General features: G+C 37.5%; 2 protein-coding genes across 6 annotated transcripts in view; one reads left to right on the top strand and one right to left on the bottom strand.

The window, feature by feature from the left end:
• Positions 1–4,500, top strand: part of jvl (javelin-like) — a 68,071-nt gene extending 63,571 nt beyond the window's left edge. For 2 of the 5 annotated variants that reach the window (XR_003624683.2, XM_028174549.2), the window contains exon 8: positions 57–4,500. Coding sequence is in view for 4 of the 5 variants with exons in the window: in XM_028174549.2 (XP_028030350.2) it covers positions 57–152 (96 nt within the window). In the remaining variant the exon portion in view is untranslated. The remainder of the gene's footprint in view (positions 1–56) is intronic. The other 3 variants (XM_089731842.1, XM_028174548.2, XM_028174550.2) reach the window with 2 other exon arrangements.
• On the bottom strand, positions 4,491–21,643 carry LOC114243024 (uncharacterized). Its single transcript, XM_028174387.2, has 16 exons — positions 21,513–21,643; positions 20,359–20,486; positions 19,826–19,874; positions 19,128–19,257; positions 18,535–18,615; positions 16,383–16,596; positions 15,190–15,231; positions 14,345–14,402; positions 13,691–13,793; positions 13,042–13,176; positions 11,165–11,335; positions 9,841–10,104; positions 9,293–9,374; positions 8,435–8,765; positions 5,160–5,314; positions 4,491–4,788 (listed from the first exon to the last, which is right to left on the bottom strand). The coding sequence occupies exons 1-16, from the start codon at positions 21,641–21,643 to the stop codon at positions 4,700–4,702; spliced, it is 2,163 nt and encodes a 720-aa protein (XP_028030188.2). The 3' UTR covers positions 4,491–4,699.
• Positions 21,644–22,895: the final 1,252 nt, after the last annotated feature.

The following is a 22,895-nucleotide window of genomic DNA, read 5'->3' as shown; positions in this document are numbered from 1 at the left end:
AAATGTTTACTCGAATGTGCGAAATTTAACTTTATTATTTATATAATTTTGTTTAGATACGCTGTTTTGGGTCCCGCGAACCGCAAAGAGCGCGCGTGCGACTGTGCTGTAGCGCAGTAGTCGCGATGTGGCCGGCTAGTACGAAACAGTGAAACGTAACATACATGTGAATACGATGCGTATTATTTAAAACTTACCCTTGTAGTTGCGTTTCCAGAATGAAGCATTAATTTCTTTTAGCTTGCATGACTCACGTTTTTCTGGTACTTAATATCGTTCGTTTGATTTTTGCGCCGAACAGAATGCTTATCGTCTCATCCATTGATTTATGTTATTAATAAATTAATTAAGATAACACTTGTAAAAATTGACGTTCGTGGAAAGCCATTAGAATTTACAATGTAATAAATTGTAAGCTCCGCGAACGACAATTTTATCATTTTGCACTATTGGCGTGGGGTTACTTATGTGTTTTATGTTGAAATAATATTCATATCATGTTTTGCAATTCATTTGAACTACACAAAAACGGAAATAATATTGACTGTTATGTTTGTTTTTAATAAAAAACCATTGTTTTGCGTAAGCGGTAAGTGCATTATTATTATTATTATTTTTGCCACAATTATCAACTGCTAGTTTTTTGTTAGTTTATTTGCTATTTGTATTGACATAGTGGCATAATAAGAAATAATGATTAAATAAAAAAAAACACAACAGAAGCTCTCACATGGCAATAATGTTTTAACTTTTTTAGGACTTACACAATAAACACATGCACACTTGCTAAAGTAAAAAAAGACACGGTTGATAAACTACTTAGAAACCACATAAAATAATATTTACACTTTTTTGTTGTAAGTGTCGATCGTTGCTTTATTTTTTGACGCCATTCATAAAAATATCGATTAGTTTGTATAGTTTTTGTTCAAGTGTAATTTAAACTAATATCAATCACGCGTGTGTGGGATTAAAGTCGATTAGTGATTATACGAAATAAGTGGGAGACGAGCAACGATCGACAGTTGACGAGTGTCGCAGTGAATATACCCGGCACGTATAATGCGATCAAATTACAAAAGAAAACCTCATTAATGGAATTTTTAACACAATCATAGCTTCAATATATTTTTTTTAATCGAAAGTGGTTTTCTTGCTAATCGTAATTAGGATGAGTAATTTGACGACAGCCAATGTTGAAAATTGGCATTCGTATACGTTATGTTTGATCGTATTATAACGTGAGGCGTTTGTACAGAGCGGCTCGAGCGCGGAGTGGGAGGTGGCGTGGGAGTACGTGCGTCGGCTCGCCCGCCTCGAGCCGCGCCTGCCCGCCGCGCGCTCGCTGGCCGCCGAGCTGCTCAGCGCCGACCCCGACTCCATCGAGCTGTGGAGCGGCCGCCCGCAGCTCTACTTCGAGAGCATGCGCTATGCTGACGACGGAGACTTCGAGGTCGACTCTCTCGCTTGATCGGCCCGACTTTTACTGTAGACTATCTGGCTTGATCGGCCCGACTTTTACTGTAGAAAATGTCCCTCAAGCTTTTGCGAGTCAGTGGGTTATCTGTGTGCTTAGTGCGAGTTTTTTTAACATTCTCGATAGCGTAAAAGTTAGCTCATATTTGTATGGAATGGGATCGTTTGCGTACGTATGCCGCTATTGGCGTTGTTCCAATTGTATACAAAATTGGCTTAACTTTTATCGCTATCGAGAACGTTAAGAAACTCGCACTAAGCGCACTGGAGTTATTTTTATGAAGAGCAAAAATAACGCAACTATGTCTAGGGTGCGCTATATTTGCTCTGTTCATGGATTCTTTTCACATGCAGCCGCTCTAAAATGTAGAGAATTCCCTGAGGTTTTTGCGAGTCGTGAACGTGATTAAAAATACTATTATAGTTTAATCTCGCGTTTGTTGAATTGTGGGTTAACTGGAGTTATTTTTACGAAGAGCAAAATAAACACAACTATGTTTAGGGTGCGCTATATTCGCTCTGTTCATGGGTTCTTTTCATATGCAGCTGCTCTAAAAGTACGAGCTCGTTTTACAATTTTTTAATAAACTTAATGCAAATGCGTAACACGTACACATTGTTGCTTGGCTCGCATCCAAGAACATAATTTACTTTGTGATAAGATCAGCGCCGAGCGTGCTACGTTTGCACGCTTCAAGAGTCGCGATCGTTGAATTTGAATGAATTTTTCAATTCTGAATTTTAGTTCACAATAAGCGTGCCGTACAAAAAAAATAGTAGCGATTTTTTTAAAGTATGATGTTGCGAATCTCTTGCGTTACGATCAATCTTCTTTTACGGGAATGATTATTTTACATCCGGCATAAAAAATTCGAGGTCAAACTTTTGTATTTTAAATCACGTTTTTAAAGCATACTTTCTAAATTTTTACACGCGTAACTTGATTTCTTTCTGTCGAGTTAAACGCTCACTGTCGTCAGCAATCAATATAATGTCACTCAAATTAGTCATTTGATCTAGTAAAACGAGAGAAGTCTGGCACTACGATCATGAGACAAAGACTCTGAGGCCGAGATCTTTTAAAGTATAAATCCTGGATAATATCATACAGTTCACCCGCTGGGTACGCGCGCCGAACTGTTTCGTTCATGTAAGTGTTGTAGCGCTTGTTTTGATATTGACAGCTGCTAAACGACTCTGCACAATTGATTTCTCTCGTACGACGAGCAATACTTAGTTATACGCTTGCATGGATTGTGCTGTGGTATTTGATGTCACCATATTATATTGTTTATTATTCATTATATTGTATGGATCTTTGTTGAAAATATCAAGCACTCAATAATAAATATTATAGTGCACTCACTCTCTTTGTTGAACGAGTAAGAAAACGTATGTTCTTATATACTTGCACGAATGGGTTTTATTAATGAAATTGGGATAATATTTATATTTGGTTTTTAATAAAGATCAATTTAATGAGAAATTAATTTCTTTTGCATAAAACGGCTTAGTTACACACGAAACGGTTCGAAATATAATTAGGTTTATTATGATAATCAACATCATCGTCGTCGTTATTGGGGCGGAACGCGGATAGTATAAAAATGTTATAATGTTTAAGATTTGTGAAAATTACGGTAGCTATTTATCCTAAATATATTAATGTCATTCCTAAGCCTGTGCAAGCAGACTGTAACTGAACGCTTGGGACGACTGTAGAAAGGCTGTGAAACACTAAAGCGTGCATGAGATTGTTTCTTGTCTGTGAGTACTGTGAGTATAGCCGACTTTAGCAGTTAACTTACTTATAAAGACATCACTCGTGTTTATTGTAGATATTGTAATAATTAACATTGAAAATATTCTAAACGTCCAACTCTGAACGTCCTGTTGTGGCAACACACGACTGCCTTTTGATTTGTAAATTGATTTCAATAACTTGTTAGTATTATTACAGTTTTCACGCGGCGAAGCTCGGTAACAAATAGTAGGAGACTGATTTTGTATAAATACATATTATATCGTTATAGAGATACTCCATAGCTTTTAAAAATTTTTTTTGTTTAAATCAATCCTGTATAAAGGTATCTACTATAGTCGGATTTTTTATTAGACGAAGTAAACTGACGTTTACTGGGTTGTCAGTTTTTCATGAAATAAAAATAGTGTTGTGACAAAGTGAACGATTGAAAAAACTCCTGAATTAATGAAATTGCCTCGATTGTCTAGTGAATAGTTAGTGTGCCGAACTGCCGATATCGGGCACGGGGTTCGAATTTTAGCCGTGCTTTGTACATACCAACGAGTTTTCGACGAAACATTATGTTCCTATGGTATCTACCTGTACTGAATACCGAGTGTTTTAAACATTAAGAAAAACGTTGCGAGGAAGCTTGTAAGACTGTCCTATTTCCAATGCATCATATAGTTGAAACTATAGATGTATAAAATATAACAATTATAGGTACATAGGTAATGAAAATAAAAAAAATGATTGTAGTTACATACTACTAGTAACATATTATTATATTGGATCACTTTAATACAATTTTATTGTAAAATATAAATAATATTCTTTTATAGTTTGAAATTAATGATTAACTCTTCACACTCATTGTTCATTTATGTGATTGAACGAGAACTGAACGCATCACTATTACTTTAAATATAGCAACATTATTTCACAAAGTGACATTAGCTACTGTCAGGTGGCTTCGTCTAATTAAAAATCCGACTATACATAAGTATATTTAGATAACTGATAATATTCCAATTCTATAAATGTAAAATGACTGTATTTTATCTAAATCTAAGTATGCTAATTATTATTTAAAATTAAGTCAACTATTGTACAGCTTTCGTTTACGCTATTATTATTTGTAATTAAGTAAATATCTATTTTTAAGATACCTACTCATAAATTATCTAGTTGACTTGAATCTAGTTGATGACTCCTGTAAAGTTGTATAGAAATCATATCATTATTATAAAAAAAATATTAAAATAAATCGTTCAATCAAACTAAATCTTTTATTTCTACAAATTCAACAATAAAAGTATAGAATACAAACAGTTACAATAAAATTAAAAATAGTCATGGACATAACAAATTAATGAACATCTATGAATTGTTTCAATAGAACATTCAATGTTATACAGTATTCTGTATCTACTTAACAACTAAATAAAATTGTGTATAATATTTTTTTTATCAAAAAATTCACTCAAACTTTGATCCTAACATAATATCGCATACTTCTAAAGTATTTATATCTTTTATAATCTTGATGAAGCCATGTTGTTTCAATTCTGAAAACAATTTTAAATTACTTTTTTTTCTAAAGACCTAACAAACTTAAGATTATTATTTACTATTATGAAAAGATATATTATTATGTATGCAACAAACGTAATATATGTGTACGATTGGTAAGAATGGAACGTATGAAAAGAGTGCGGAACGGAGCGTTAAGATGTGAGTGAGAAAAAAACGGAAAGAAAGGGAAAATAAAATGGCAGACGGAATGACAGAGAAAAGGAAGATGGCGACGAATACGTTAATTAATTTTTAATTATTATTATAACAGAAGACTTTAGAACATTGGAAGTTTTACTTTATGCGCTGCGATCCCTATTCTACATAATATGTATAAATAATGTTCTAATTTGAAAGTACTCACTGAGCAAAGACGCGAAACAGCGGGCAGCAATTATTTTCTTGTATCCGGGAACGAGCGGCCCTTTGATTACGAGGCTCGTCACGGTAATAGGGAGGAGTCCGGCTTTTATATGCTTTAGAATTTTTATCATAGTTCCTTCAGTACCCCACTGGTCTCTGCAATTTTGAGATATACTCTATGAGAAACTGTTCTATTTGTCCTGTCGTTTATGTTTCAGAAGTTTATGTCGAAATTATTTTAATGACGATACGGAGCTTAAACATTATCTATTGAATTAAATATACGTTTATTGCACATTTTATTATAATATTCAAAAAATTGTTTAGTCTTAAAAAAAAATTAGGAATTTAGCATTAAAAAAAATGAAGCCTCTTGAAATCCTTAGAAATACTAACTAAACTGTAATAATTACAATTTTTTTGGTTCTAGTGCAATTTCGTCTTAAGAGGTTTCAAAGTTATCGGGGAGTTACTCATTTTATTTATAGATGGGTGGACGAGCTTTCGGCCCACCTGGTGTAAAGTGGTTACTGGAGCCCATAAACATCTACAACGTAAATGCCGCCACCCACCTTGAGATATGAGTTCTCAGGTCTTAGTATAATTACAACGGCTGCTCCATCCTTCAAACCGAAACGATTTACTGCTTCACGGCAGAAATAGGCAGGGTAGTGGTATCTACCCGTGCGAACTCACAAGAGGTCCTACCACCAGTAATTACTCAAATTATATTTTTCCGGGTTTAATTTTTACTACACGATGTTATTCCTTCACCGTGGAAGTCATTCGTGAACATTTATTGAGTACGTATTTCATTAGAAAAATTGGTACCCGCCTGCGGGATTCGAACACCGGTGCACCGCTAGATACGATTGCACCGGACGTCTTATCCTTTAGGCCACGATGACTTCAATAGCGGTGTAAGAGTGCCGTTATGTTTTTTTTTATCAACGCTAAAATTAGATTAGATTGAATCACCTGTCTATATCGAAATCTATACTAATATTATAAAGAGGAAAGATTTGTTGGTTTGTTTGTATTGAATAGGCTCCGAAACTACTGACCGATTTGAAAAATTCTTTCACTTTTTGGAAGTTACACTAATCCCGAGTGACATAGGCTTTTTTTTTGTCAGGAGGAAATCGCCGGACTTCCGCCCTTCACTGGGAATGGAGGGCGGGGCATGTCGGAGTCGAACCGACTAAAACCTCCTGTCTCTCAACAACCAACGTCCAAACCTCGCATGAGACAAAACTCATGAAAAGGCAAAGGGGGGAAAGTGAAGCGTTTAGTGCGGAGCATCTCTCCCATCACCCTCCCCCTCGGGACGCCGGACTGGCGGTCATCGGCGCCACGACCACCAGCCCTCTCGGTCGGCAGGCTATCCGAAGCCCGCCTAGATGGTGCCGGTTAGAATGGTCTATCCTACGGAATACCCCGCTGGATCAGAACCAGCGTGGGTTAAGGATAGCCGGCCTTCCATCACCCGGATGCTCATGCATAAAACGCGTGCAGAGCAGCTTGCACGTCGTCTTCTTAGGCCCCCTTCGCCGGTCCCCAGGCCGACATGTGAGGGGACCCGAAACACTTAGAGGGCCAGGGCTTGGGCGATATCCGCCTCCCTGGCCCCCGCTCGACGGCGGCGGGCCTGTGCGTCTCTCACGCGCCCCGCCGCCTCCTTCTGCGAGATGGTGCACTCGCAGAAGTCGAACATCGCCTTCCACGAACCCCTCCCATGGGGGGCAGGCGACGAGCGTGTGCTCCGCCGTGTCCAACTCGCAAAAATAGAAAACGACTTGTCGTTGCCGAGTGTTGTGGCATCGATGCTCGGTGACGACGAGTCGTGGAAGGCGATGCTCGACTTCGCAATGGTGGCACCCTGCCGTCGGCTCGGCTCTGATCCGGTGCAGGAATTCACCGAAGCAACCATGCCCAGTGAGCACCTGCGTGAGCCGGAAAGTGAGGCGTCCTCTGTCACGATTCACCCAGTTCACAAGAACCGGGCGAATCGCCTCGACGGTCCTACGACCAGCCGAAGGATCGGCCAGCCGTCTGGACCATGACTCCAGCACGGACCGCCGAGATTGGGCCTTCCGCGCTCTGACCACACTGGGGCTGGGACGCGCCACGCCCCGGACACGAAGGTCAGCCCGCCACTGATAGTCAGCAGCGAGCGCCTCCGCCTCCAGGACCCAAGGCGGCGTCCCAGCTAGTACACACGCCGCCTCGAAAGAGATGGTGCGATAACCACGGATGACCCTGACCGCGATGGTGCGTTGCGGCCGTTGCAGCAGCTTCGCTACCCTCACGGCCAGGGACTGGCCCCACACGGGCGCCCCGTATAGGGCCATTGATCGCAACACCCCTGTATAGAGACGGCGCGTCATCTGGTCAGGCCCCCCAACATTGGGAAGGAGCCGGCTTAACGCGCCGGCCACCCCCAACAAACGAGGGACCAGATTCTGAAAGTGAGCACGGAAGGTCCAACGACTGTCTAGAATGAGGCCGAGGTACTTCAACTGCACCCCGACGGTACGGACGCCTCCAACCACGATATGGGCATCGACAGGTGGCACTCTCCGGGGCCTGTGGAACCACATGGCCTCGGATTTACTGAGCGCCACGTCGAGGCCCAATCTCCTGATTTTGCCGACGACATGCGCCACCCCAGCCGTAGCAAGACGGGCAGACTCAGCAAAACTCCCCCCCCGGGCCACGACCAACGTGTCGTCTGCGTAACAGATTACGCTCAGGCCCGGGAGGAGGGCACCCCTCAGCAACCAGTCATACCCGATATTCCACAAAAGAGGGCCGAGCACCGACCCCTGTGGAACACCGCGCACGACCGGGAACCGGTGCACGATCCCACCGTGTCCGGTACACGTGACCGATCTGTCCTCCAAGTAGGAACCCACCAGCCGGCGAAGGTAGGGGGGCACTCCGTGTCGTTCCAGCGCCCCCCCTATCACGGACCAGGGCAGGGTGTTGAACGCATTGGCGATATCGAGTGACACCGCCAAAGCCACCCCACCCCCGGAAACGGCCTCATCCGAGAGGGCCCGCACGCGAAGGATCGCGTCTACCGTTGAGCGGCCCTCTCGGAAGCCATACTGCTCCGAGAGTGACATAGGCTATAATCTTTTTCGAAAAAAATTAGGGATCCTTACTAAAACTTCAATAATTTAACCCTAGGTGTAAAAGAAATATCGTTGAAAATTTTGTTAAAAACCCGAGCGGAGCCGGAGTGGGCCGCTAGTATAAAATATATCTATTAACCGAATAAATCTTTTCGAATCCGTTGTCTGTTCAGAGTCCCCTAGCGACACTTTAGTTCGGTCCAGACTCCCTAGAGGTGTCTCTGAGCTCCCGCTGGCTGGTCTCGGAGGTCTCTGCGCGGTGGCCGCGTGCAGCTCCGCCGGGTGCTCCTGCGCGTCAGCGAGGCCGACCTCATGCAGCATGGCCGTGACGCTCCTCTCGCTGTCCTTCGGTTGTTCGTTGTAAATACTAATGTTTTCTGTTAAAATCGTTTTCCTCCGAGCTTGTTTACTGGAGGACGGTGTCGCTTGCTGTCCGAAATCTGGTACGTTTTCCTTTTCAGCTTGTGGATCTGTTAAACGTATTTAAATTTACAGTTACAATTTATTCAATATGTTTTTAGCTGATGTTCAAAATTAATAATAATCTCGTTTTTTATAAAATGCAAATTTTATGTAGGTACACACTGAAAATTTTGTGGTGGGGCTTGTTTTTTTGTTGTAATTGATCAGACAAACACAAGATATTATTCAATAATTTTGCTAGAAATTTCAGTCTCAAAATCGCACGTTTGAAGGATTTATGAAATGTTCACCAGTGCTCACGATTGGCTGTCAATAATACAATGTATTTTGCCGGAGTGCCGACGTGCAATGTATGTGGCCATACGTTTTTCGGCCAGTTCGGCCATCAGAGAGAACACAAACAACGCTCTCGTCAGTAACCGTCGCTGTGACTTACTGACTAACCGATGGTTATATTAATTTAAATCTTTCTAGATTAACATGACACGATAAGATTTTCTGCACATAAATATCTTTTAGACTTTATTTTTTATGGTTTACACAAGAATTGTCTAAATTAAAAATAGAATTGTACCTGGTAGAGCCATGGTGATTTCTGTTCTCAACTGCTGGCTTTGTCTGAACGAAACGTATCCTATTGACCGTTGACGTTTTGGCTGTAAATAAAAAAGAATCGAGTGTTTTTCTTTAGATATGACAAACGTTAATTTTTATGCGATCTCAAATAATTATATTGTAATAACTACTGGTCCAATTTTTAATATAGTAGACTAAAGAATAATGAAGCGTTATCCACTGCTAAGGATTATTTACGAATCTTATGTTAAGGAGGATGAAAGAGAACGTAATAGTTTCAGTATAACCGTGAATTGCACTCTGGCAGCGGGTTGTATGAAGGTAAGAGGGTCGTGTGAAAGAGTCAATATGCCAAGGATATATTTTATTGATTGGGGGTTTACTGCTGTCCCGAAGGCCTTTCCAGTTTCACAAGGACAGGTGGGCGAGCAAGGGTTCAGCCAGAAGGTTCCAAGGAAAAATCTGTACCACATGTTAATTGCTGGAAGTAATTCTGCGTTTCAAAGCCGTTGATCAGCTTTTATTTGATAAAACACATAAACTCACACTTTCAACCGCTTCACATTCGAGGACTCTCTTACGCGCTTGCACCTCAATTTTTTGTGTTGGCAACATAGATATATCCAAATTTTGTTCTATGGCAATTTCCGTGATGTTCATATCTTTCGTGAAGTTAATTTCGGTTTCGGTGACGTGCTCGATGTGTAGCGGCTCTGTATGCGGCGGCGCGCCTTGCTGTGGCTCCTCTACCTCTTCGATCCTTTCTAACACCGACCTGACGCGGCTTCGGCGAGAACGCTGCATTGCTTCCTACAAAAGAGTGCACGTATGAAAGACTCCTGACATCATCAGAGAACGCATTTTTGAGTTAGGTATGTTAGTCAAGCATGAATTCAGAGTTCACACTCTGGTCATCGTTGTTGTCGAACCCGTCGCTTGCGACGAAGGGCTCGGCGAGTAAATTAACCTATAGACACAGCCCACTGAATTTCTCGCCGCATCTTCTTAGTGGGTCGCGTTTCCATTCCGGAGGCAGGTTTGAGCCCCGTGAGCCCACCTACTAGTCAGGACTACGCTAAAATGGTCTCTCAAAAACATCAGCTTCGGTAGGAAAAAAAAAGATAATTGTTCACAAATAATTTTTAAAGATTAAAATCATATTATTAACTATAAAAAACAGTGTATTTCATCATAGTTTTGTCTATTTTGCTATCGACGTATCGGTAACAAATAGTCTCGTGCTTATAACTGTTTTTCTAAATCTAGAATTTGCCATTACTAATACAATACAAATGTTAAATAACGTATATAATTTGTTAAATAACTATAAAATAATGTATATATATGTAAATGTATATATTTAAAACAATGTATATAAATATGTTAAATAATTGAAGTCTGTCATCTCTACCATTGATTAAAAAATTAACAACCCTGAGAAGAACCAGAGGAGCAAGCCCTATTTATATAGATACAATAAATAGGTCCGAAGTGAACATCTCATTTCCACACCGTGCTCACTGTTAGGTGATTGATTTTATAATATGCAACTATACAAGATAGTTTTTTTTAACCTTTCATACAGGAGCCATTTTGTTCTCTAAATATATATAATAGAATAATTTTCAAATGTTTGCACTCATTCCTACCTACTTCCTCGTTGTAATACAAAACTTCGTGTACATTTCAGATAAACACAATGAAATAGTACAGAGGATTAGTTCGGTTATTCGTTGAGGCATCAAATAAAAACCAATGAATCGATTTTGATGAAACTTTAGGTATCATTCGCTCATTAAACTTAAAATTATGGTATTTGGACAGTTGTTTCCCTTTGAGATTCAATATTCTTTACATTCAATAACTTTACCTCCATTTCTCTATCAGCGTATGGTCTTCCAGCAACCGGCCCCAGGTTCCTTACGTAGAGTCTTGTTAGCTTCAAAGAAAAGTTTGATCGTGGTTTACCGCCAACGTGACTCGGTGTCCGAAAAAGTATGTCCCAAGGCGTGCGGATCTCTATAATGTCGTCTGAACTGTCCTGCACGGGGGTAGTACGAAAATCATGTAAAAATTCAGTTGCAGTTTTACATTAAAGTATTGAGGGTAGGCATCGATTGATAATATTTTATGCGATACTAGCTGACCCGGCAGACTTCGTAGTGCCTCAATCGATAAATAAAAGACATAAGCTTTTGTATAAAATAAACTTAAAACAAACAAAAGGAATCGCTGTCCGACGGGGGACACAACAGAGGGAAAACAAAATTGTTATTTTCATCTAATTCCGAGCATTTTCACATTTATTTAAACCTTCTCTGGACTTCTACAAATAATTTAAGATCAAAATCAGCCAGACCGGTCCAGCCGTTCTCAAGTTTTAGCGAGACTAACGAACAGCAATTCTTTTTTTTTTTTTTTTATTGCTTAGATGGGTGGACGAGCTCACAGCCCACCTGTTGTTAAGTGGTTACTGGAGCCCATAGACATCTACAACGTAAATGCGCCACCCACCTTGAGATATAAGTTGTAAGGTCTCAGTATAGTTACAACGGCTGCCCCACCCTTCAAACCGAAACGCATTACTGCTTCACAGCAGAAATAGGCAGGGCGGTGGTACCTAACCGTGCGGACTCACAAGAGGTCCTACCACCAGTAATTACGCAAATTATAATTCTGCGGGTTTCAATTTTATTACACGATGTTATTCCTTCACCGTGGAAGTCAATCGTGAACATTTGCCGAGTACATATTTCATTAGAAAAATTGGTACCCGCCTGAGATTCGAACACCGGCGCATCGCTCAACACCAATGCACCGGACGTCTTATCCCTTAGGCTACGACGACTTCAAAATTTCATTTATATATATATTTATTTATGATTAGATAGTTAATTTATGATTAGATGTTAGGTCTAAAGCCTATTAGAGAAGAGCCTACAGCAGTTCGTAAGTTTGTTTGGAAAAATGTGTTGATTTGTTGAAAGAGCTTATGACGAAAATGTGATTTGAAAATTTAAAATGAATGATTTAAGAGAGCAAGCCGATGTACCTAAGATATAGTGCATATTATTATATCACCGTAAAACTATTACGCATCTCAAATGCAATTAATTTATGTCGTGTTATAATCGTATTTGTTCCAGTATGATTCCGTCAGATACTAATTCTATATTTGAAATTTTTAGTAATATGGTATTTTCTTTTTTTGGTTTTCGCGACTGGTATCTCAAATCAAATCAAATTTTTTTTATACAACATAAATAAAAGTATACACTTGTTGAACGTCAAAAGAACTACCGCCAATTCACAAGAACTAGCCTCCGTCCTGAGAAGAATTGGCAAGAAACTCAGCGGGCATGTCTTTTTTTTTTAATATTAGGTTTTTTTTTTAATATTAGATTTTTTTTAAATATTCATTTTTACATACAGTATTATAACGTAAAAATTATTACAATATCGTAATGCCCGGAGCGAGCAACTCATTCCCACTTTGTGCAATCTTCTAGATAATCATTGACTTTATAGTAAGCTTTATTGGACAGATGTTCTTTAATAGTTTTCTTAAACCTATGTGTATGTAGGTTCTGAACATCTTGTGGGATTTTGTTGTACAGGCGCACTAATCTAAGCCTAATTAAACGTAAAGTATTAAAAACTAATAAAATGGAAATGACAAACACGAGCTTAAACCGTAACGGTAGCTATTGTAACGCTGGTGATAATTACAAAAACCGCAGCAACTACCTCGCATCTCAACTCCACCGCCGGGTTTTCTATTCTAGCGCGAAGTAAATTTCCTCCGAGTTTTATTTTCTTATCGACTATTAACTTATTCTTAATTCTGCGTCTTTTTGTTTGTGGCTCTAGTTCTTCTAATTCCTGTGACGATTAAACGTGTATTATGAGAACAGAGTTCAAATGTACTACGAAGCGCTTTTAATATAGATTAGATAAATTGATACTTTGACGCTACGATTAATTGGTAGGATGAAAACCCAACCAAAAAATAGGAAAACTTTTTCGCTCACTAGGAACTCTTTTTCGCTTGCTAGGAAAGCTCTTTCGAGCTCACGGTCGATTTAGTGTCACGTAACCCATCAATAATCACAGCGTGAATACCACCATTAACCTCGGGACATGAGGTATGTCTTAATCGTATAGTGAAACAGCTTTTCCAACCTTCAAATCAGTACGCGTGACTGCTTCGTGGTAAAATAGCCAGGGCGGTGGTACCTACCCGTGCGGACTCACAAGAGGTCCTACCACCAGTAACAATCTTGATTTTATATCGACACATGTTTTTGTGTAGCAGACATACTTCACTGATTCTAAACTAAACTAAAGACATAACAGTAAAATTTAAGTTTATAGGTATATCGTAAATATGGCTTACTTCTAATTCGATTTCATCAATTACTCGCTGTTCATTACTAATTTCGATTTGTTTTGGTTCAGTCGCTGCGAGCTCAGGCACCGCATCCTCCGTTAGGTTTTTACTGTTTCATTCATATTTAAAAAAATGTTATACGATTCCTATATTAAAATATTTCTAGAACTTCTTTAATCCTATTCTATTCTTTTAGTGTATTGCTAACCGTACTTTTTAAATTTCATACTTTCAATCAAAATCAAACCTGTCCAACCAAACCAATTCAAATGTATATTTTTTGGTCACACAGACTTTAGATTCATTGGGAACTGAAGGGTTATTTTATGTGGAGCTTGTGAATTTTGTTGCTGACTGTACAAGTTTTTAAGAATAACGGAACCGACATCATAGTAGACATATATCTGCTCGCAGCTTTCTAAAAGCTTATTCATTGGATGTATTATATTTACAGCCTATAATAGAGCATCATATTCAATTGATAATTTTTACCACCTTCTTTGCTTTTCGACACTGCGTAGAAAAATTTTTGATGTGTTACAAAATTGTGGATTCTGCTAAGGACTCATCATAGGTTAAATAAATTTAGGAAGACGGAACTAAAGGATGGGATGATTTTTTTTCTTAAAGATGTACTCGTTGGATGACATTGAGACTAACTTCTCCGTTTGAGGAATGTTGAGGTCAGGAATCGGGAATACAGGAATTTCAGGAATTTCTGTGGGATTAACGAAAAATTATTAATCTAATTGCTATGTATTTGTAATAATTATTTTTTGTTTACTTTTACCGAAATTAGCTTTTATACGGATCTGGGTGTTTTAAGACTTGTTTTATTGTTTTAAGCATTAATTTTTTTTCCGTTTGCTGCTTTAAGAAGTGACCTTTAGATATCTACTGTAACACATTACAAAGGAATTTAGCTTTAATATCTTCAAATAGAAAAGAAGAAACTATGAATACCCGCCCGAATATACCTCGGAATTCGAAACATGAGGATTTATGAAAAGAATATGATAGTAGTCATCTCATAATAGCAATATCCCGAAATAGTTGAAGTAACACACTGACACGTTCAAATAACCAACGAACAGACTATATTTATTAGACTATATAAATCACTGCATCAAAATCGAAAAAATACGAAGTAGATGAAAACTTTTCAAAGTATATTAAAGTCGATCTACCTTGGGAATTTTCCCGAAATGTCACTAAAATCGGTACGTAAACGCTTTACATTTATAATTTCGTTTAAGAGATTACGTTGTTAGATTTTTTTAATCACCTAAATAATTAATTAATATACTAGAATTTACATGCGGCTTTGCTCTTGTTAATGTAACATTTTTTTTTGGGGGAATAATGTATTTTTTAAAGTTACTCTATAAATATTTCATGATGATTTTAGTTATAATTAGTTAAGACTTGAAATTGTAACTAATTCAATTTCTCATTTATAACATTAATAGTGATAGTATTGATGTAATTTACGTCAAATAACTTACCTGGCGCAATTTCGGGGCCAAGCAAAGCTCCTTCGGCAGAAACTAAAATCACAAATAGGTAACAAAAATTGTATACTTCGATTTGAAGCTCCTCATATTTCAAGTAACGCAACCATACTATGTCAAGTTGGGATATATTTACGAGTGGGTGGAAAAATAAGAGTATTTTTTTGTCTAAAGTCTAAGGTGTGTTGAATTAATTAGGTAAGTATCAAAATGTTCCAACACATTTTGTGAATGTCGTTTTCATAGTTGGTTTAAATGATTTTAATACGCGTTTATTATCTTCAGACGTATGTATGTTAGTATCTTTAGTATGTAACGGAATCTTAGAATATGATTTTGACCCCCTTCAAAACGTCGGATTAACTCGAAATTTGGTATACTTGTTAAGGACTGATGACAATTTAGTATTAAAAAGAAATTGAAAAAGTTGACATTCAACTAAAAATGAAAAATTAATAATATGTAGTTTAAAAAAACTGACAAAATACGCTTTTATAGAAAATCCAACTAAAAAAAAAGAAAATAAATTTTAATAAATTTGAATTAAAAATAGTGTAAGAAAAAATGATTTTATTGTAAAAAAAAGCGTGGGGTGCATGATATCAGTAGTTATAAATATTTTATGAACAGATATGAGTAGAAGGGTTATTTTGATAATAACCTGAAAAACACCCCACGCTTTTTCTATTTTTTAGTTGAATTTTCTATAAAAGCGTATTTTGTTAGTATTTTTAAACGATTATTTTTAAAATAAAAAGATGATTGTGTTTATGTTCCACAAGGACCCGTCGACCGTGGCTCAGATTAAGAGCGACGTGATTCTGATTCGAACGAAGATAAGGTAAATGAATACATTCCTTTTTATGTTTATTTTTATTTTTTACTAGCTGATCCGGCAGACTTTGTAGTGCCTCAATCGATAAATAAAAGACCTAAGCTTTTGTATAAAATAAACTTAAAACAAACAAAAGGAATCGGTCCGACGGGGGGGACACATTAAAGGAAAAACAAAATTGTAATTTTTTATTTAATTCTGAGCATTTTCATATTTATCTACCTTTAAACCTTCTCTGGACTTCCGCAAATAATTCAAGACCAAAATTAGCCAAATCGGTCCAGCCGTTCTCGAGTTTTAGCGAGACGAACAGCAATTCATTTATATATATATATAGATTTCTTATACCCACCTCTACCAAACATGGATACGTTTAACTCCGAGATCCTCTCCATTTGAGGGTCGACTGGCAGACGAGATTTGTCGTGGGATTTATCGGTAGAGTCGAGCGGCAGATCCAGCCCGCTGTGCTGCGCCGCGGAGCCGTCCGCTTGCAGCATCATTTCGAGAGTACGATCTGTCAGCAGCTGAAGCGCTACATCCTGATTCTCGTCGCCGAAGTTATCCTGATGTAAAATTTAAGAGTTGAATTCCATTAGGCATGCGAGGACCAAGTAAACATTAATAAAATTGAGTAACTTAATGCAAACTTTCCATTCACCACCATCGAAATATTAAACGAATTAAGCAATTTGTGCTCATGGTATGCCGAACACTCGCGGACCGCATCCGCGAGAGCGTTTAAATGGTCGGGACGTCATTCCCATTTATCTCACCCCAAAGCTATAGCGGTGTTTTTTAATTTTATATATTTTGACAAATATTCAACGAGACAAAGGGCTACACCTCATGACAGTTTTTAATTAGCTTTAAAAATGGAATAACAGTTGCGCTTTTTTTCTTTCTTTTAGTTGATACTAGCGACTCGCCCTCGCTTCGCTTCGGAAACATTAAATTTTATTATTGATAGCTGAATCCCGCGATGTTACCTGCGGTTATTGTCGTACCACGGGTGAAGCCGCGGGGCGAAGCTAATCTAAAAAAAGTAGCCTAAGTTACTCCTTATATCATCAGCTACCTATCAGTGAAAGTCCCGTCAAAATAGGTCCAGCTGTTCCAGAGATTAGCCGGAATAAACAGACAGACAGACAAAAATTATAAAAAAATGTTATTTTGGTGTATGTACCGTATATATATTCATATGCATGTAGTAAAAATATGCTATATCAATATTACAAACAGACACACCAATTTTATTTATATGTATAGATAACGACATCAGAGATGCAAAGACCTGAAACTCCAAAAATTAAATCCATCGATAATAGTCGAAATTAGTTTTTATTTTTATTTTTTATTGCTTAGATGGGTGGACGAGCTCACAGCCCACCTGGTGTTAAGTGGTTACTGGAGCCCATAGACATCTACAACGTAAATGCGCCACCCACCTTGAGATATAAATTCTAAGGTCTCAGTATAGTTATAACGGTTGCCCCGCCCTTCAAACCGAAACGGATTACAGCTTCACGGCAGAAATAGGCAGGGTGGTGGTACCTACCCACGCGGACTCGCAAGAGGTCCTACCACCAGTAAGTATAGTCCGGTCGTATTTGTTCAGCCAAAAGGTATGAGACCTGCACCCGAAATTTAAATACTCATCAACATAAAGCCTTAGCGTAGCCAGAAAACAATGTTGTCTTGTTATCGAAACTAGTCCTCTCCCGGTAGTCGAAATTCGACTAAATTTAATTGAAATTATAAGTTTGTTATGATTCTATTCTCAAAGATTATTAAACTTCTATAATCACAGACTTCGCCAACTAAACATTAGACAAATATTAATAAAGACAAACAATATTTAACCCATTCTCAATCTGACCACAGATTTTAAGCAATAAGAAAAGTTTGACAATAAACAAATAGTATGCATGTGTGTGTGTGTGTGTGTGTGTGTGTTAAATACATGGTAGTGTGTGTAATGTTTTTTTATTGTTTTAATCTATATTTTTATGCGTAATTTAAAAAAATATTTACATTCCGCACTCCTCCATATTCTCTATAAGTGTGGGAAATTTCATATTCCTCCGTCCGCGCAATTTTCGTAAAAAGGGGTACAAAGTTTTTGCTTCGCGTATTAATATATAGATATTCAATTTCACGGTCAGTTGGTATTAGGTGGTTTTAAGGGTCCATAAGAAATATCTTGAAACTTGAGATCGAAGTCTGTCCCGGCTATAAATAAGAAACCAAGATACCTCATGGCAGAAATGGCCAGGATGATGGTACCTACCCGCGAAATATCACAATACGCTCTACCACCAATATAATTTCACGAAAAGTAGTAGGAAATTTTTCAATTTTAGCATAATTCATTTTTAGTACTTTACTCATCAGGCACACGACGTATTTTTATCTCGCAAGCCAAACAGCCATGGCTGATAGCAACTGTTTATTCTGAGTTTTTATGGTTAACTGAAGTAACTTGTTACTTAATATAGACTTACGTTTTGCGGAAGTTGTAATACCGGTATTGTTGCTTCTTTCAATGTTATATCTTGAACATTAGTAACGACGTTTCCGCTGCTCTGTAAAAGAACATATTATTATGGAAACATCTTACATAGTCGTGAAAGCAAGCAACAGCAAAGGCAGCTAATGTTCGGTCGCCGCGTTCCCTGGAGATGATATGTTTCACGCGCCAGCCGGTTTTTTATTGCAATACATTGCGCGCTATGCAAAGTGGTTTTGTAAATAAATAAAATATATTATCAAATATGATTTCATGTAAATACGAGTTATAGTTTTCGGGGAGTGTTCAAATACGGCATGTTTTATATATTATGGACTAATAGTAGAGGTGGCGGTTAGAGAAGAACGAAAATGCATATCCGGAGCTTTTGAACGACATCCGATCTATTATTATGTAAAATCATCTTCAAAGCGTCAAGTTCAAAAACAAAGCCTAGCCTTCATACGTACTACTATTAGATAACCAAAATTGTAAGAATTCACATTGAAAACTTATTTTAAACACAGGAAATATTTGTCTATGATTCTTGCTACGACCTAATGAACGTGCCATAACATTAAATTTTACCTGAATAAGTTCTTCGATTCTTTGTTCGTTTGGATCTTCACGGAGCACGAACTGCAGAAGCTGCGGTAGTTGCCGGGGGCGAGCTCGGTGTGGTCTTTCTTCATCATCAGAAGCATCGTGCACATTCCACCTGATTCCGTTAAAAGGATTATTGTAATGGTTTTTAATCCTATTTATTTTTCCCACCAATACTAATAGCCTTGAGAGGTTATTTCAGCTTCACCCTAGCGTGTAGGTGAGCTCACGGCACTCAAATCGGAAGTGCTGCTAACACTGACCCTAGCAAGAGCAGTGCTTCGCAGAATATACCACCGGATCGGAAACGCGACCCGCTGAGAAGATCCGGCGAGAAACGCAGTGGGCTGGCATTAATTTACTCATCGAGCCCTTGGTCGCAAGCGACGGGTTCGGCGAGGACGGTGACCGGGTGCTTGAGGTACCTACCTAAAAGCATCGTTAATGGATCGGGAGGATCCGTAATGACGTGTTTAGGGCGACGTCGACTGTTTACCATTCGGTCCACAGGATCGGGTATGAATTTAATCCCACAGATTGCCTTAGCTACAGACATTAATTCCAATCTAGACCGCCTTACTGTACCTACTTAGAACTATCTACTGTCAGGTCGCAATGCTACTAGTCAACGATGAATAAATAGTAACGTTTAATTATTGTAAAAATATGTTATCGTTACTTACTTTTTGTTTGTATTTTTTATGACATGAGCATTTATCATGCACAAGTCACCTGAAAATGAAATATTGTGCTTTAAAGACATTATCCCTGTTCGTTTATTTGTAAAAAGAATGAGTTAATCTGGAAGTCATCGTAGCCTAAAGGATAAGACATCCGGTATGCTCATACCGAGTGATGCGACAAAGTCGGTGTTCGAATCCCGCAGATAGGTACGAATTTTTCTAAGCACATGTTGACAAATAGCTTCCATTTTACTGGAAAATTGAGACTTAGAACTCATATCTCAAGGTGGGTGGCGGCATTTACGTTGTTGATGTCTATGGGCTCCAGTAACCACTTAAGACCGATTGGGCCGTGAGCTCATCCACCCATCTAAGCAATAAAACAATAAATAACAATGTTTTTAGATACATTAATACAAAACTTATTAGTCTCTAAGTATAAAAAAAGCTCACATATAATTTTAAAAGATAATTATTTATTAAGTCAACTAAAAGATTAGTCTGTGGAGTGAAAGTAATAAATGGATACTTACTAAGAAAAACTGTGACCTTCCTTTGATAGAGTCTTACTAGTCCCCTCATAAGCTGAGAGCTGAGTCTGAGAGAAAATCTGTTTGAAGGTCGGCCAGATTCATTATTCATTACTTCAATCAAATCATCACTAGAATAAAGACATTTCAAAATATACACAATAATAAAAAATTTGAGAATATGACAACGTATTATGTTTTGTTATGATGAAATAGGTAAACTTTTTTATTTTCATCAAACTGTATAGACTAGCTTATGGCTTGCCTTATGTTAGGTGGGTTCCCCCTGGGTAGACAACAAAATAGATGGTACATCCATTGAGACACAGTTGAAATCTCAATTATAGTGGAATAGCATTTATTCTATCGTTTATATTGGAACAGCTGGTTAATCCTCAATAGACAGGATGGTAGTAGTAGTAGTGATGTGGGCAAAATTGTAAGTTCAATTTTGAAATTAAATATTGTTTCTGTGTCAGAAGAATTTCGCAAAGAGTAAATACCTGTTAGTAGTAAATAGCATAATAAATAATAATATAATAAATAAATATAAATATAATAGTAATTACTCATTGTTTAGCAATCAGTCTGCGGACAGAATCATAGTATTGTTACTTGAAATTAGTTTTTGTTTCATTAAACCTTGCTATCAGTATTAACTAAAAGTACTCCAATCCTTAATTAGAACTTCCCCTATGATTTATTTTATATAAAAATGATAGTCTTATAAATATGTAAGTGCATATTTTTGTATAATTTTTTTTCACATATAAATATTATAGTTAACTAATGTATAGTTAACTATTTGTAAAGTATAATGATAATCATTATTCATTTGATTTTGAGTGTGGCGAAAACAATATAAATTCGATAACTCACAATCTACATTTTACATTCTCTAACTTACACCAAAGTTTGTCGTTTCTTACGTTTTTAATAGAAAATATCTACATCACGATCGATCTGAACAGCTTTTTATTGTATCCACTTATTTGTTGTTATTACTTTTGGATTTTCGTGATTTTTTCTTTCTAATAGAAAATTTATGTAGTTTTCGCGGCAAAACTAGAATTCTATTTAAATGAAAAGTGTAATCAAATTTTCTACTAAGCAAGATGATTAGACAGGCAATATAAATTAGTACTTAAAAATATTACCATATTCTTCTAATATCTTGAGACCAAAGTTGTCTGTGTGTTATGGTTGCAAATCTCAGTGGCCAAGAGTCAGCGACCCAGCACAAATAAAATCGTCCTCCCCGTTTTAAGGAATCGACCGGATAAAACATTTTGTAGTTGGAAATTTCTTATTTTTTAGAGACTATCTTATAAAAATTTGATACAAGAGCCACTTGTGCAGTCAATTAATAACAATTAAACTTAGTAACGAATATCTTAAAACCAGTCGAAATCAAATCAAAGAGACGCTTATTTTCGCGCCTTTAGCTCCATTGGTAGCAGTGACAGTTATTTGACGTCATATCCTTAATTCTGTTCAAAAATCTCCAGTTTAAAGAAATTGACAAGTACGGAGCAGTAATAAAATTACGTTGAACGATTTTAATCTATAACATGCTTTTTGATTTACCTATGTGTTTCGTGGCTAGAAAGTAGTAAGAAGAAAATATTATTTTTTCAAGGTGCTGATCGGTTTTTACATTACCACCAGTGCATTAAGTTTTCATTTATTTCTCATATACGTGAATGAGCTCACGATCCACCTGGTATAGTGTTCGACAAGTCTAACTACATAATAATATAGAACAATAATTTTAATAATCGGCCTGCTGAATGATAAATTCTAACGAACTTTGTTTATTTCTGGTATTGTGTAGCTTCAGCTGACAATCAAACATAAGGTACATAGCTGCAATCACTTTGATTGACTTCAAGCTATAATCTACCACGCGTTTTGCTCTTGATCCAATTGACTGCTGTTGTTATCGTTTCTCACTACATATATTGCAGATATCCGGAACGTGTCGTTAGCGTCTGGAGATACAGCAGACTTTATATTTCAATAATTTTTAGGTAATTTTGTGATAGATTTTGGGATATCTTTAACCTGTTAGTGATTGCCTGACTTCATAGATATCACAATGTGAATGCTGCGATCCATTTTGAGATATGAAGTTCAAGTATTAATTGTACAGGACTGTCCTACCCTTTAGGGGCACATGGCAACTACGCAGCAGTAATTAGCAGAACGGTGGCAATAAATAGTACCTATCACACCACCGCTAAAAAAGTAGTCACAATTTTGTTGGCACGACGACCATGTAATTGTTTTCCAGAAATTAAATAAGCGTCTGTTAAATCCTGACTACGAGAATGGATCTATTCTGGATATGTAACGGAAAACTATGAAAGTAATTGAGACGCCGTCTACAGTATTTAGATTTTTCTGTTTCTAAAACTATTTTGTACACACGATGTAATAAATAAATCAGTTCAGAAATTCACAGAACTTATGGTGTCAATAGTTATAAATATTTTATTGACAGGTATGAGTAAAAGGATTATCATTTTGATAATATCTTA

The sequence above is a fragment of the Bombyx mandarina genome, chromosome 12, assembly GCF_030267445.1.
Source record: "Bombyx mandarina strain Sakado chromosome 12, ASM3026744v2".
Lineage (NCBI taxonomy): Eukaryota > Metazoa > Arthropoda > Insecta > Lepidoptera > Bombycidae > Bombyx > Bombyx mandarina.
This window is presented reverse-complemented; position numbering and strand designations above follow the sequence as displayed.

Excerpts from the sequence above, each read along its gene's own strand:
- LOC114243024 (XM_028174387.2), bottom strand. The coding sequence starts at position 21,643 with ATGTTTTATCCGGTCGATTCCTTAAAACGGGGAGGACGATTTTATTTG. Across the intron at positions 20,487-21,512 it reads CAAGATATTAGAAGAATATG|TGATGATTTGATTGAAGTAA; the intron begins GTAATATTTTTA and ends TCTTTATTCTAG. Across the intron at positions 10,105-11,164 it reads ACGCTGATAGAGAAATGGAG|GAAGCAATGCAGCGTTCTCG; the intron begins GTAAAGTTATTG and ends ACTCTTTTGTAG.